Source organism: Aplysia californica, unplaced genomic scaffold (genome assembly GCF_000002075.1).
Source record: "Aplysia californica isolate F4 #8 unplaced genomic scaffold, AplCal3.0 scaffold00708, whole genome shotgun sequence".
Taxonomy (NCBI): Eukaryota; Metazoa; Mollusca; class Gastropoda; order Aplysiida; family Aplysiidae; genus Aplysia; species Aplysia californica.
Genome location: NW_004797978.1, coordinates 261,918 through 276,688, shown reverse-complemented (window position 1 = coordinate 276,688; position 14,771 = coordinate 261,918). Strand labels below are relative to the sequence as shown.

Sequence of the window (14,771 nt, the reverse complement as noted above, 5' to 3'; positions counted from 1 at the left end):
ACGTTTCATGTGTACCCTTTCTTCTATACAGACCCTTTTGAGATATTCCTTTTCTTTAGTTAGCGCCTATTATGTTGAGAGAGATGTGGGAACAAGAGTGAAAGGACAAGCTAGTTCAGCTCAGAGAAGAGGGTGACCAAACTTTCCCTGTGGGCTTGAATCAGTACAGCTACGTCAGACATTTTTCTGGTGCTGTAAAAAAAAAGACAAATGTCTTCTGCTACGACATATTTTGTAACATTTCTATTTCGGTATATTTTGATATTTTGGTACAGGAAAAACGGAAACTGTACAAGGAGCAGCACGAGCTGATGGAGGACAGAGGGTTGTCTTTCCTTGATAGCATCAGACAGGACGCAAGCAAGGCATAAAGCAGGAAAGCAGGAGTGAAGGAATGGAGGAGAGAAGGAGAAAGAAAAGAGTAAGGGGGGGGGGGGAATGAAGGAGCATAAAAAACCCTTCGAATGTTCAGGACAAACATTTGTTTGGCATGTCCATGATATTGTAAGGTGATGACTACTGCATCTCATCATAACGGTGATTTCTTTTGTTTGTTGTGTTGTCATCCCTCATCGATATGTTCATGTATGGCATTCTGCTGCCATACCCTCATACTGTTCATGTAGAGCCTCCACCTGACTTATCTGCTTTGCTTTGTCAGTAGGCCCAACAACTTACAACTTGTCTTACGATGAGTGCACGATTAACCCGCTTTGCACCATTTGTCTCCGTCCTCTATTTGTTTAACCAGTTTCCTCATTGGCACCACCCCAGACCTAACTGCAAAACTTAACATGATCTTTGCGAATGACAGAGACCCATGTCTAAAAACAAGCTTTTACGTTTCGAGGTCTTGGTTTCCGGACGTCTGGGTAGATCTGTTATTTCCTCGGTCAAGTTTGTGACCCGAGTGCTGTTCAAAGATGGTACTATATGGACACTGATATGTGTTTTTATGCAAGTTCTTGTTTGTTATATTTGTTGTCAAACCAATGAAGATGTCCATGTCTTACTGACTGTTGTTGGTCAGGTTGTTGTTATTGATGTTCCAGGCACAGATTTTATCTAATATTTATATATATATATTATATACTTAGATTTTGTTGATTTACTTTGATATAATGGATTGATGTATCTTTCTATGTTTAATGTGTACTGAAACTTATGGGCTTAGTGGACATAGACGTCTAATCAGGAGCAGACCAAAGGCAATGTTGTGACAAATTTTGAAAGATTAGCAATGTCTATATTTCAAGTTTGCATGTTGTTGCCTGTTTTTTAAAAGTTTCAGACAAAGAAGAAAAAGAGTTGAAAAATCTGCCTGTATAGCAAAGTTATGTTGCTTAAAAAAAAACAAAAAAAACAGTTAGTCTCCAAGTGTTGCTGAATGACCAGAATGTGCATCCTCAAAGAGTGAAGCCCACACCCTCTGTGGTTCTTTTGGCTCATGGCATGAGAAAGGTGTGGGATTGCCAGAAGTCCCGTCATTCATCCAATTAAACATTTTCTCTTGGCCAAATTGATGCTTTAGATTTTTCCCAGCTTTTAGTTTTTTGCTATCTATTATTTAGCTTTGATTTAAAAGAGGCAAGATAGTTTAGGTTTTCTTCCGTCTTTCATGTTTGAGACTGTCCAGTGTGTGCATCTTCTGATGTGGTATCTTGTTGTGCCACACAAATACTGTGATATTCTAGCCTTTTCTGATTATCTGGACAGTTCTGTTGCCCATGTTCTCTGTATATTGTCTGCTTTCCCGCCAACCAAACAACACTTTGCCAAGCTGATTTCTTCTCTTTACGTTGGGTTCAAACTCAGAATGCTCGAGTTCCAGTGTATGTTGTGCTGAAGAGGCTGTATGCGTACCATCTGTGCGTGGAGTTGGGGCCACACGTGTTTAATTTTGCAAGGCATTGTTGAAGTATAATATCCCAGTGGGTTTGGAGAGCAGAATGTAGGCTGGTGGTACTATTAGTCTAGTAGTTAGGCTACTTGACTTGTGAGATTACAGGTTTGGGGGTTCGACATTGTGTCCCAGGGAAAGGCACTTTACACAAATTTTGCCATTTGAATTTGGCTCAGTATTATTAAAACGGATGTTAAAATACATATGTCCTGCCTCATAAAAGTAAGCTTACAGTGTTGCAAGGCGCATTTTAAACTTGTACAATTTTGCACATTTAAGAATGTCAGCTTAAAGACCATATTCTAGTAATATAGGACAAGTATGGACTCGCCCCATGTTTGAATGCGAAGCTTCCTTGTGTTGGTAAAATGCTTCATCAACTGTCTCTAAGGTCCTTTACAAGGAGCTCCACCCCAACGCTTGTATCGACATGTTGCCGTTGACACTATTGTACCGCACCCACTCTGGAGTCCACATATGATAATCTCAAACCGCTGAAAACTTCTCTTTCACCACATATGAGCGAGAGTCATAAAGTCACAAACATGCACTAGCATTGAAATTGTCTCCAAGTGGTGATGCTAAATCATATGCTATTTAAATAAAACCTCAAAGATCTTCTTGCTTTTCATTCAGTTTATGATATGTGGACTCCATTTTGGTTTTTCTCTGGGTTTTTGATTCATAAATAATTACATGTATTTTCTCAGATTTTTTGCTACTGAAATCAAGTCTGTTTACTTAATAAGCATGTAGGTTAATTTTATTAAAGTAATAAATCCTTGTGATAAGCAGCCAATGAGCCTGTTCTTGAGTTACTGTGCCTAAAATGGGGGGGGGGGGGGGGAGAGAGAGAGAGAGAGACAGAGAGAGACAGAGAGAGACAGAGAGGGAGACGGAGAGAAGGAAGAATGAAAATGCACAAAGTCAAAGAGGAAAGGACCAATTTGTTTCACAACCATGATGAACGATTTATTGAAGATCTTGCATATATATTTATAAATATATATATATATGTATACATGTATAACAATGATATAACAATACATATCAAAATGTCATTGACCATTATAAACAACTAGTGTCAAAGATAGAGGATCACATTCCAAAGATGTTAGTTATAAAAAACTCCTCAATATGTAAATATATATGAATACAAAAAACTTTTGTGTGTGGGTGTGTGTGTGTGTCTGTGTATGTGTGTGTCTTCGTGTGTCTGCCCATGTGGATGTGAAACAGATCAAAACTACATACATTGATCACAGGGGCGGGAAACAAATACAATTATATCGGAAGTAAAACTTGCTGAGCTGTCTTTGGTCTTTACAGGGGCGTGGTACTGTATTAAGTATGATTTATCAAAAACAGGTACGTACAATAAGTGTGCACAAGTGTGTGCGTAAGATGTGTGTTTGCAATTGGTCCACATAACAATCATGGACACATTAAGGGATGAAGTTTGACACCCAACATCATATTACTTTAACAAAGGTGCCCGATGATAGAGTAGGATTTCAAAAACTTCCTGGATCTAAGAGAAAAAGATACATTCACATACAAAACAGGCTGCTTCCACTGTTATATTATGCCAAAGACTGCATGCAACAAGACTGGTTGCTCAACAGATGGGCAGCACTTATTTCATGGCAAGTAGGATGCTATTCTAAGGAAGTGAAATACTGTTTCATGACACTTGTAACACAAATAGGGCATGATAAGCGCCAATGATTACAGGTGTTTCCAGATACAGTGGAACTCGGATTCAACGAGGTTGCCGGGCCTGACCTAAAATCTAGTTGAATCCGAGTGTTCGTTATAGCAAATATGAGGTTTTGTGTAGATAATTACTGGCACTGAGCAAGTAATTTATAAAGAGAAGTAACAAGTAGTGCCTGAAATGCCCGTATATTATGAGGAGTGCAAAAAAAGCTCAATTCGTTCAAATGCACGCCTGTGTCATCTCGATTGCTTGCCAAAAAGCTGTGTTGCTGTGTAGAGTTTATCATACAGCAACTTTTAAATTTGATACTATAGACCAGCACACAATTCATTACGTAGATCTACGTCAAGACTAGTTTATCATTGTAATAATGATCAGTTGCCAGGAGGAAAAAGACTGCCACGTTTGTATCTGCGACGTTCCACGCCCAGAACCCCCCCCCCCCCTCGACACGCACACACCGTCACACGTGTGCCGACCCCGACACACACCAGAGTAGACACACGTGTGCGTGCCAACAATGTATATGTGTTGGTATGAAAGAAGGCCGCTGACTGGTCGCATCCAATCGCTTTTAACAATAATGGTTCTCGATGCAGGTGCAATAGATGGTTTCCGGGAATAGATAAAGTTCGTTGTGGGAAAAAAACGAGCAAAGCCGCGTCTGAGGGGGGTTGTTCACCCTTGAAGCGATCTCGTTGAATCCGAGCTTGCTGATTTAAGTCCTCGTTGAATCCGGGTTATTGTTATTGATTTTAAAGAAGGAAAAAAATGGGGAATCTATCTCCTCTCGTTGAATCCGAGCTCTCATTGAATCCGAGCTCGTTGAATCTGAGTTCTACTGTATTAACATACAAAGGATAGAAGGAGACGAGATATCGGTAGATGTTGAACAGAAAAGGAAAAAACCACACAAGAGCACCTGCCAACCACCCACATTCCTCCTTGACTCTGGTGATGATATATATTCCAGGAATCTTTTAATTTGCAGATTTCTAGAAAGAACCAAAAGACCGGCTCCCTCTTTTACTATTTGACATTCATATTCACCTTTTGATCTCAGTTCAGATAACAATTCATTAAAAAATTCAGATCTTCCAAACAGTTCTCATGACCATGCTGAATTTGACTGAAGGACAAAAACCCACGACTACACTGAATTTTATAGAAGGACAAAAACCCACTACAAGCAACAGTAAAGGAAATACTTTTAGCGACATATCATGAATAGCAAAAAAAAAGTGAAGTTATTGTGGCTACAGTTTTACATGTAAAAACGTAAAAAAAAAAAAATGCTGTTTAATCAGCAGCCATAGGGCTGAAGAAGTGGTCCCACTTCATACATTTGGAATTCCATTAAAAGACAATGTTACAGAGGAATGAGACATTTACCATATGAGACGCTTGAACAAAACATATATATATCCCTTCATATACCTGCATACACAAGCACACATGCCCCTACAAGTACACATGCTCACACAAGCACAAACATGTACACATACACATAACTCCCTCTCTGTCAGTCTCTCTCTCTCTCTCTCTCTGCCATGCAATCACATCCATCCAACCAACTAGATCCCCCATTTGCTTGTCGATGACCTCAACACAAAGTTAACAAACAGCCTGGAGATAATGCAACGTCAGCTACTGTCCTGGCGAGGCTGACACGACACTCTCCGCCACTGTCTTCACAAACACTTTGTTACCTGGCCACACACAAAAAGAAAAAAGATCATAAAGGTCATTGCCACGGAAAAGCTGTGGTAGAAAAAAACTACGTTTAAAATTCCATATAATCATAATAGACCTGCATGTGAGCTGGATCATAAAGGTCATTGCCACGGAAAAGCTGTGGTAAAAAAAAACTACGTTTAAAATTCCATATAAACATAATAGACCTGCATGTGAGCTAGATCATAAAGGTCATTGCCACGGAAAAGCTGTGGTAGAAAAAAACTACGTTTAAAATTCCAAAAAACATAATAGACCTGCATGTGAGCCTCAACCAGATTGTCTGAAAATTTAGCGCACCCCCCCCAAAAAAAAAGCCTTTGTGGGTGTCATAAGGAAGGACATCCGAGTAACGAGCGACCACCCCAACAAACACTTGATTAAGAAGAGACAACCCTAACCCTACCCCCAAAAAGAACCTGCAACGGGCCTCATGTAAAAAGGCCAAAACAAGTCCTAAATTTAAAAATAAATTAAAATTAAAAAACCACACTCCAAAACAAACAAGGAGCATATAGATCTAGATTCTAGATCTATATGGCTTACATCTACATTGCTATAGGGTTTGATACAATAACACAATAGAATTGGAATATCATATATATGAATACTCCATATAGATCTAGATCTAGTAATCTAAATAAATCTAAATCTAGATCTAGATCTTGTAGAACAAGTGAATAGGAATAGGCCTTGAACTAGAAATCCGCATCCGATTCCAAACAGAGGGACTCAGCTGAGTCTAGATTCTAGATCTAGATCTCATTTCTAGATCTAAATAAATAAATAATTCACGCACCTGATGTAATGCTTATTTTTACCAATATTAATATTACAGCACAACCTATGATAGGGTTTGACACAATAGAATTGGAATATGAATCCTCCATTGAGGTCTATAATGATCTATATAAATCTAGATCTAGATCTAGATCTAGATTCTATTAGAACAAGAGAGTCGGACTTGAATGAATCCACACGATCTGAACAATTGAATTAGTCAACAAACGAAATTCAAAATGGCCGCTCGAGCACGAAACTGAAAGTACAGTAGGCCTAGATAATTTAAGTTGTCGTCCTTTTTCGTATTCGCATTTCTACTTAGGTTCCGACAATTATGTCGGAAACGCCGACATCGGCAGTTGGCGGTGCGCGCGTCAGCGGTCGGCACAAAAACGAAAGTGCCGACGAAGCCGACGGGAGAAAAAGGGGTCGCTGGCTGTCGGCCAAGCCTCACACTACGCACATTGACTGATACAGCCGGGCCTAGCGATAGCATCAGCCGGTTCGCGGGTCGGGTCGCGATTGTCGGATTTCAGACGATTGTCGGCAAACATGCAGGTCTAACATAATGACAAAGAAGTTTTCTAACACAATCAAATTGCACGTCCTTCAACACACAATTTTCAGTGTTTCTTTTCTGGCATTTGTCATCAGGCGATGGGATAGACAACAACATCATATCTCAATCTCGGGACAGACACCTCGGACTCTTTGACCAACAGTGTAACTGATCCATATGTGAGAGGGTATGTTATGCTATGACATGATGCAGGCTTAAGTGGCCCTTTTAAACACTGAAAGGTTATTAAAGCGATAAGACCTAATTTAACGTCCTTTAATGATGGACTAAGCCAGGTAGGTTAGTGAGCCTAGAAAACTAACTAAACAACCCAACTTCAAGAACACCTTGTTGGGGAGGTGAACATATACCATCAGCATTAAAATCTAGCTTGACATCAATTGACTTAAAGGCATGCCCTATGTGCTGGGCCTGATCTGTTGTGCAAGGGCCGTATAAATGACCTTGGCTATTCAGACAGCCACCCGTTCCATCAGATGATAAACTTCATCACTTCTTCATTTCTTCTGACCTTATTATCATGTGATTAGAGGGGACTTGCCCAGAATTTTGTGAGGGGTGGTTACAAGTCTGCTTTTATTGTCTTTCAGCAATAAGAAACCTGCAACAATTGCAATAAGCACATAGGGCATCTGAGTTTCACATCTTTTTTATCTGAGAAAAGCTCCAACTTTAAGATCCCAAATATGAAGTGTGAGAAAGCAGTATGCTTTACTGAAGCCCAATAAATCTCAACCTAATCCAAATCAGAAGAAAAAACCCCAAAGTTTGGTTGATCTTACCTCCACGGGTACTTGGCGAAGATGACATGGTCTCCATCGTCTTGTGTAGCGTCGGCCCACGGTGATGACTGACGCGTCGACCTCTAACCTTCACCTGGTTCAGCAAGTTCATAAGGAACTTTTTATCCTTTCCTTCCTGTAACAAACAAAGAAACAAAAAAAAAACAAAAAATCCCCAATGTAGAAGATGAGTGAGATGACTTGTACTGACATCATTTGAGCCGACAACAATGCATACAGATCACACAGACATAATGTACCCAGTGGTTGACATACAGAGCAGTAGACAAGACAACCCCATACTTTTTAAGTCATCCAACCTGACACCACATATTTCACATAGACATTTAGTTTACAAAGGAGTGTGGACATAGCAAACCCACTCTTAAAGCATCTGACCAGATAACCATTTTTTAACAGTGCTTTGGTTTAAGTTTTGAAAATGAACAAATGTTGAGAATACAAAGTGAAAATTAGGACCTACACTTTAGTTCAATAAATCAGTGATTCAGAGTTGTGTTGATTTTTTATTTAAAAGTTTCTCATGCTCAATGGTATGACCCGTACACACTGCAAACAAGCACAAATGAAAATGGCCAGTTTCCAAAAAAATCATACGGAACCAAAGCAGTTTCCTGAAATGACACACCATATAATCATAACTTACAGACTGCAGCTGCTTTTTAAACTGAGCCACCATCTCCTTATGACTTAGCATAATGGTCCTTGTGTAGTACCAGATCATCCTGAAACAAGGAACAATATCATAGCCTTAGTTTAAATCCAAGCCCTATTTACCAGTACAGTTGAACCTGTGCAAGATAGAATCACCAGGGAGCCAGAGAAAAATTATGTCTTGGATAGGTCTCCGTTTAAAGAAACTTAACAAAAAAATCGATGGCATTAGTTTTGTAGTTATGGTCAATTTCATTTTAGATTTGGGGCAATCTTCGTATGAGCACGACTGCGCAAGTCTGTGTGCGCTTACAGGAGTGTTTATGTGCGTGCGTGTGGGTGTGACATGCATGTTAAGTGGACAAGAGTAGGGGTGAGTGTGTAATTGTAAAGTTTTTGAGTATGTCAACATCATATGCTGCTAACAATTCAGGCAGTATTGAGGCAGGAAGTTTTTCACTCCTCTTCATTACTAGCTGCAGTGCTGTAACACAAAGGATTAACCCCTTCTCTATCACCTAAGATATGAGCTTGTGACCACAATAAGTTTGTTAGTCTGATTCCTTCAGTGGTATACTTTCCTTTTAAGTGTAATTAGAGGAGTAATGTAGGAGAGGTCTTAGAAAGAAGTTTTGAAATCTGCCATAAAAAATTGGCTTTATTACGGTTCAGAAAAGTCAAACATGTACAAACATGTACAGCTAAACACCAACAGGAGGCTCTCGTTGACTAGAGGTTAGGGTGTTCGCCTCTCATTCAATGGTCCCGGGTTTGAATTCGGAGAGCGACGCAAAGTATTCTTCTCTAAAATTTTCTCCTTTCACTTCCTTATCTACTCTCTAACAATGTTCTGTCATCTGCTTTCGCCTCCACTTTCTGTGACTCTTTGGATCCTTCTTACGGCTGTCTTTCAGCCACACCCCTGATCTTATGGTAGGTAAGATCTACACCCAGCCTTCTCAGAGGGCGAAAAATCTTGGAGGTCGCATAGGCAAGTTGCGCACGTTAAAGATCCCTTGGTGGTCCAAAATCGATAAGAGTAGACTTCGACTGCCACCTGTGCAAAATTCAAAATTTCCAACCAACTGAAAATGTTTGGTGTGTTCCGTACGCTCATATGACCTTATGCAGTTGCCAGCGCCGTAAAACGCTTACCAAAAAAAACAAAAAACAAATAAAAAACACCAACATACAGATAGTTTGGTGCTTAGTTTAGAATGTATAAATGTCATATCATCTTTCAATATTATCCTGAACTGAATCGAGTAAGCCTGCAACCAGGTAAATAAGTTCGTGTTATTAGATAATTTCATCATGAAAAGTACACCTTACCCAAGCAGGACCAGCAAGCCAACCACGAAACCTGGCGAGTTGATAAAGCCAAAGACCTCCCTCCATACGTCATGGTCAGCCTTCCAATTATCTATCATCTCCTTAATCACATCGTAAGATGTCTCTCGATGCTTGTAGGGGCCACACTCAATGCTGGGCTTGATACTGGAAAAAATCAACAAAACAAAAACTGATCAATGGTGGGCAGTTCCCCCTTCTTTCCTGGTTAGCCAAGTTTTCCCATATAAAAATAAATGAGTTCACCAAACTTAAATCAGGATAAATTGGTTCACCATCCTCAACGAGGGATGAATGGTTTCAACATTCTTAATGAGGGATGAATGAGCCCATCATTCTTAATGAGGGATGAGAGTGGGTTCACCATAAAGAGATGATAGGGTTCAACATCTTCAACTTGGGCATTAAAAAAAGCAGGAAGCAGAACTTACAGGAAAATTCCACAGCCCACAGCCACGGAGGTGAGAATGAAGAAGCCAAAAAGGTATCCCACAAAGATGGTGTGCGTACGCGATGCTCGCCAGGGCTTCAGGGATGGCTTGCAGTTCTGCACCACGCTAACCTGTTGGAGCACACAAAGGGCAGATGTTAGAAGAACAGACAGAAGCACCTTGGAAATGAACTTTGTTGGCAGGTGTATACACACACACACACACACACACAAATGCAGAGTTATACGTGTGTGCACACACATACACACAACCAAAGATGTACATACACATAAGGGAAAAGTATAACGGAAACAGTGAATTATACTGACCCAATGACAAAAAGCATGGGTCTCAATTCAGAATTCTAAAAAAGGAGGAACTTTCCGGTTGATCGCCACAGAAGCCCAATTTCGCGAAACACCCATTATTATTATACTGTTGAACCCTAGAATGCTGAAATAAAAACCATCAATTTGTTAAAGCCAGGTTATTTCACACCAATTTGAGGGTTTGGGAGATTATTTCAAGTAAGAGTCACTTACCAAATATTTACAATCTTGACTACGTACAGCTGAGAAAGTGGTGGCGCCTGGGGTCTTGTGCGACTAATTTATATTATATTTTCCCTTCATCATATTCGCCTATAGGCCAATATAAACTATATAAAAATGAATCTTGTTTTGAGTCTAGAACCAGAATATCGACTGTCATACATATCATATATATAGGCCTATATAATAGACATGAAAGATAAAAATTAATGCTCAAACTCAAAGTAGAGTAGAATAGCCCAAGTAGACATATTCAGTGTGAGAGGTGTAAGAACTGTGGGAGGGCAAACTGCTGTGATACCGACAATCTGCGAATCTTGAACAGAAAGCCAAAATATAGAGATCTAATTTACTGTCACAAATCCAATGAAACGCAAAACACTTGCGCCCCAAAGTTCGATAACACGCTTACAAGTTATGACGGTTCCCGATTTCACACAAGGCCTGCACCAACGCACACTTTACTTTGCAGAGAGCAGAGCTGTAGTTGTAATCAAAATTCTACACATTAAACATTTTCTTCCAGTTCCAGTTTTTTTAGTCCTCTGGTGTTACATCCAGCCCTCCCCTTATCCCCGAGTGCATCTTTAAAAAAATCAATAATCTCTCCCCCCCCAATTCCTGAGTCCTGTACTTCGCAGTGCTCAGAACGCGCACAGGTTCATTGACCGGTCACAATGGCAAGCCCGACAAGACGCTTGTATAACTTTCTTTTCATTTCTTGTTGTTGTTGCCCCCACAAGTGACAACACAGTGACAAATGTTGATTTATTTTCAAGGCAACACCACGTTTGTAATGCCAATCCTGCATAAATGTTGCGTTATCAGACAATTACTGACAAATTTCTGGGTGGTAACGAAAGCGAAAGTAGATCTTGATTTTCCAGTCGAGCCGTGGTGACACAATTCCGCTTGCCGCCAGTTCGCGTGAAACGTACTCTCAGAGACGAATTAATATCACAATCGCGACCGGCAGAAATGAACTTAAAGACGTTATTGGACTTGGTTTTCAAATATTCGAGATCTTTTATGCCCGGGTCTCGGCTTTTAAAAAAAATTTCCGGGGCCTGGCGGTCACCCTGATCCAAACAACTCTCTTTCTGATTGGCCCGCCGTCGCGGTAGCGGAGGAAACGGAGGAAGCGGAAATCCGCTAAATAGCGGACTATTGAGACCCATGAAAAAGAGACACACACAAACATAGAGGCATTTGCACGTTTTCACATACAAATACAGATAAGCACACACATAGTAGCATAGATACATACACGCAAAAAGACTCGAGACCATCAGTCAAAATGTACATATTCATATGCATGGACACACATTCACACACACTTTATTTTCACTGCAAGCATTCAAAAGTTTAAGAACTGTAAGTTGTAAGCTAACATTCAATCCACATTAACTCAATGAGACCAAGTTGGGCATCTATGGCTTGGCAGCTATATCAATGATAGGCACCACATGTACTATTTTGGACTGGCAGCATTTCCAGTTTCATTGTTGAAGAATGTTATTTGGAAATGAAATGTGGGAAAGTTTGAACAAAAAAGATTTAGCCATATCCGCACAAATTACATCTGTTAAACCACAATGGTGTTAAAATTAATAATTTGTTTTCAATTTTCTAAGGGCATGTATTGAAAGTCATTTCCAATATGTTCCGGTAGAGGAAAACTTACTAAAGCAATAAAACTTTCAATTTCCTATTCTATGAGAAAAATAGTGCTTGATGCTGGAATATTATTATTTGGGGTTCATACTTATTTCTACATGATAAAATGAAACAACTCAAATAAAACCCTTTGCTTTCCCCTTCATTAGGGGCTTCTACAGAAATTTTCCGTAGCACCTCAGATGTCCTGGGGTGCAAATTGGGTGTGTACAATCTCAACGACTTAAAGTAGTTATTCTTGTTTTACGAAGAACTAGTATAACCACTCACCCTCTTGACGTAAAATATGATGATAAGCTTGATAATGACTACGACAGGGAGGAGGGGAGAGTAGAAAACACCCAACCTGTAACAAACAATGGGATGATACAGAATTAGAACTTGGAAATGGGTCCATATGTTACAAAATATCAAGCAAAAATGCAGGGCAAAGCAGTGGAAAATTTTCCTATGAAAAAATACAGAAGTCAGAAAACATTTTTGTAACAATTTACACACTACCACCTGCAAAGATAAAGATAGAAATTTGCATAACAGAGTATTTTAAGGCCACTTAACAGCACATTTAAAATTAATTAATGTCACATGTACTCATTAACAAATTCAAGGTGTTTCAACTTCAAACTTTGCTTATTAATTCTACAAACTATGGAAAATACAACTTTCATCACATCACAAACCAAAATTCATTTGTAAAAATCTTGTTTTGTAGTACCTACTGTACAAAAATATTTTATAAAGCATAAAAGGGAATTTTGTACGTACTTTTCAGGATAAGATGTTCATGTACTTGGCTTGCAAACGCCTTCAAAATTTTTATAAACATCTTTTTCAGGGAATACAAAAAAATCTCAAAATAGCAACAAAGACTCTGAGCAGCCAACCTCTACATAGCTACAGACGCTCTGAATAGCCAGTGTCTTCAGAGCAGCAGAAACCGAAATGACAATTACTATATACCAGCAGAGACTCTGCGAATAGACCAGCTCCAAAGTATGTCGTCCAATAGCAAATTCGGCTCTTTCAATGATCTCCCACTTCAAGGACAGCAACCTGCATGGTACAGTGAAAGACTCAAACAGACATAGTGACAGAACGATACTTTTATCATATACCGTGTAATGGTGAGGGATAAGAAAAAGATTGAATACACCTTTGTTATTACAGATCAGCAGGGTATCTAAACGACTTGACATATTTAAATAACATTTTACGGTAGAACACAGCTATAGCGAGAATTTTGGCTCCAGAAGAAAAATCCTACTATAGGTAGGTTCCCGCTCTAGGAATGCAAAGGGGATTACAGAAAAAAATAAATTTAATCTGCATGATTACCTCCCTTCCATATCAACAAAATTTGCGCTTTTGATTAGTATTCTTTTTCTTGTAAACTTTGTTGATTATCTCGACCTTTAATTTGAGTGAGAAGCATTTCCTTTTGTCTTTGGTGGAAGCCATCTTTTCCTCAGTCTTGCTGCTTGTGCTATCGTACCGGTAGGCCTACTGTAGAACTGGTAAAGTGGATGCGTGCGTATGCTTAAGCATCAACGATTGCAATTCAATGAATCAGGAATCAACACTTCATGCTCTCCTCTTATTTTATTTTTGGTCTACCCTCGGGCTAGGCCTATGGCACATCACTTTTGGAGTGGCTCATCTAACACATCTCTTTGCACCCTCTCTTTCTGCCGCCTGCCCCACCTCCCTCATCACGGGACTGGCCAATCACAACGCCGCACCGCTGACTTCCTGTTTGGAGCCTGCCTCCAGGCCCCCAACCTCCTTCCCCCCCAGCTAGAGCTCGCTTGATCTCTCCTGCTGTATCCAAGTTTGGGACTTCCCTTGCCCCATTAACCAAAAGCACAGGTAATTGAGTTTACAGAGAAAAAAAAAGGGGGATTCCGGTACGGTCCCGAAGCAGCTGGCGCCGCTATAGTTGTGTTCTACTGTACTAATCTTTTGGAGGAGAAAAGGAAAAGAATCAAAGTATCTCAAACTAATCTTTGGGAGGAGAAAAGGAAAAGAATCAAAGTATCTCAAAGACTTCACACATCTACATTTTGTGAGGGAAAAGAATTATGAAATCAGTGGGTCTCAATGATTTAACATTAACACATGTTTTGTGATAAAAAAAATAATTTAAGTATCTTAAACACTTTGCATACCCACATTCCTTGTGAGGAAAAAAAATCAATCAAAGTATTAAAGACTGTGCAAACCAGTACACTTTGAAATAAAAAAAAAGGCATACTTTATCCAAAATATCAAAGTCTGTGAACATGAACTTACTTGCGAACAAACTCAATAAAAAAGGAATAGCCAAGAGTGAAGAGCAGATCCACCATGACCAAGCGATAGATCTCCTGTCCCACAAATGTCTCCCAGCACTGAGGAACAGATAGACAACAGGTGACGACAGGTGACGTATCCACAAACTTATCTTTGTCTTATTTCGCTTTGATTTGTTGAAGATCACCAATCTCCTAGATACAGTGTGAGTATTTTTCAGGGCGGAGAATACTCTATGTCTGGACTAGGTTGGCACTGCCCCTCCCCTTTGGCCTTTGTAATTCTGGTAAGCAATA

The 14,771-nt window shown here is 39.7% G+C and overlaps 2 protein-coding genes across 7 annotated transcripts in view; one reads left to right on the top strand and one right to left on the bottom strand.

Moving 5' to 3' along the window:
- The window catches only part of LOC101852208, a 37,856-nt gene extending 35,154 nt beyond the window's left edge, over nucleotides 1–2,702 (top strand). For 4 of the 5 annotated variants that reach the window (XM_005108676.3, XM_035972485.1, XM_005108678.3 and 1 more), the window contains one exon: nucleotides 276–410. In XM_005108676.3, coding sequence (XP_005108733.1) covers nucleotides 276–371 — 96 coding nt within the window. In that variant the 3' untranslated portion in view covers nucleotides 372–410. Of the gene's footprint in view, nucleotides 1–275 lie in introns of all 5 variants that reach the window. The other variant, XM_005108675.3, reaches the window with a different exon arrangement.
- Nucleotides 2,703–4,672: 1,970 nt separating this feature from the next.
- LOC101851832 (transmembrane channel-like protein 5) overlaps nucleotides 4,673–14,771 on the bottom strand; it is a 36,331-nt gene continuing 26,232 nt past the window's right edge. For both annotated transcript variants that reach the window (XM_005108673.3, XM_005108674.3), the window contains exons 12-19: nucleotides 14,476–14,573; nucleotides 13,147–13,239; nucleotides 12,457–12,532; nucleotides 9,959–10,089; nucleotides 9,510–9,674; nucleotides 8,170–8,248; nucleotides 7,503–7,638; nucleotides 4,673–5,332 (exon numbers count right to left, since the gene is read on the bottom strand). In XM_005108673.3, the coding sequence (XP_005108730.1) occupies nucleotides 5,271–5,332; nucleotides 7,503–7,638; nucleotides 8,170–8,248; nucleotides 9,510–9,674; nucleotides 9,959–10,089; nucleotides 12,457–12,532; nucleotides 13,147–13,239; nucleotides 14,476–14,573 (840 nt within the window). In that variant the 3' untranslated portion in view covers nucleotides 4,673–5,270. The remainder of the gene's footprint in view (nucleotides 5,333–7,502; nucleotides 7,639–8,169; nucleotides 8,249–9,509; nucleotides 9,675–9,958; nucleotides 10,090–12,456; nucleotides 12,533–13,146; nucleotides 13,240–14,475; nucleotides 14,574–14,771) is intronic.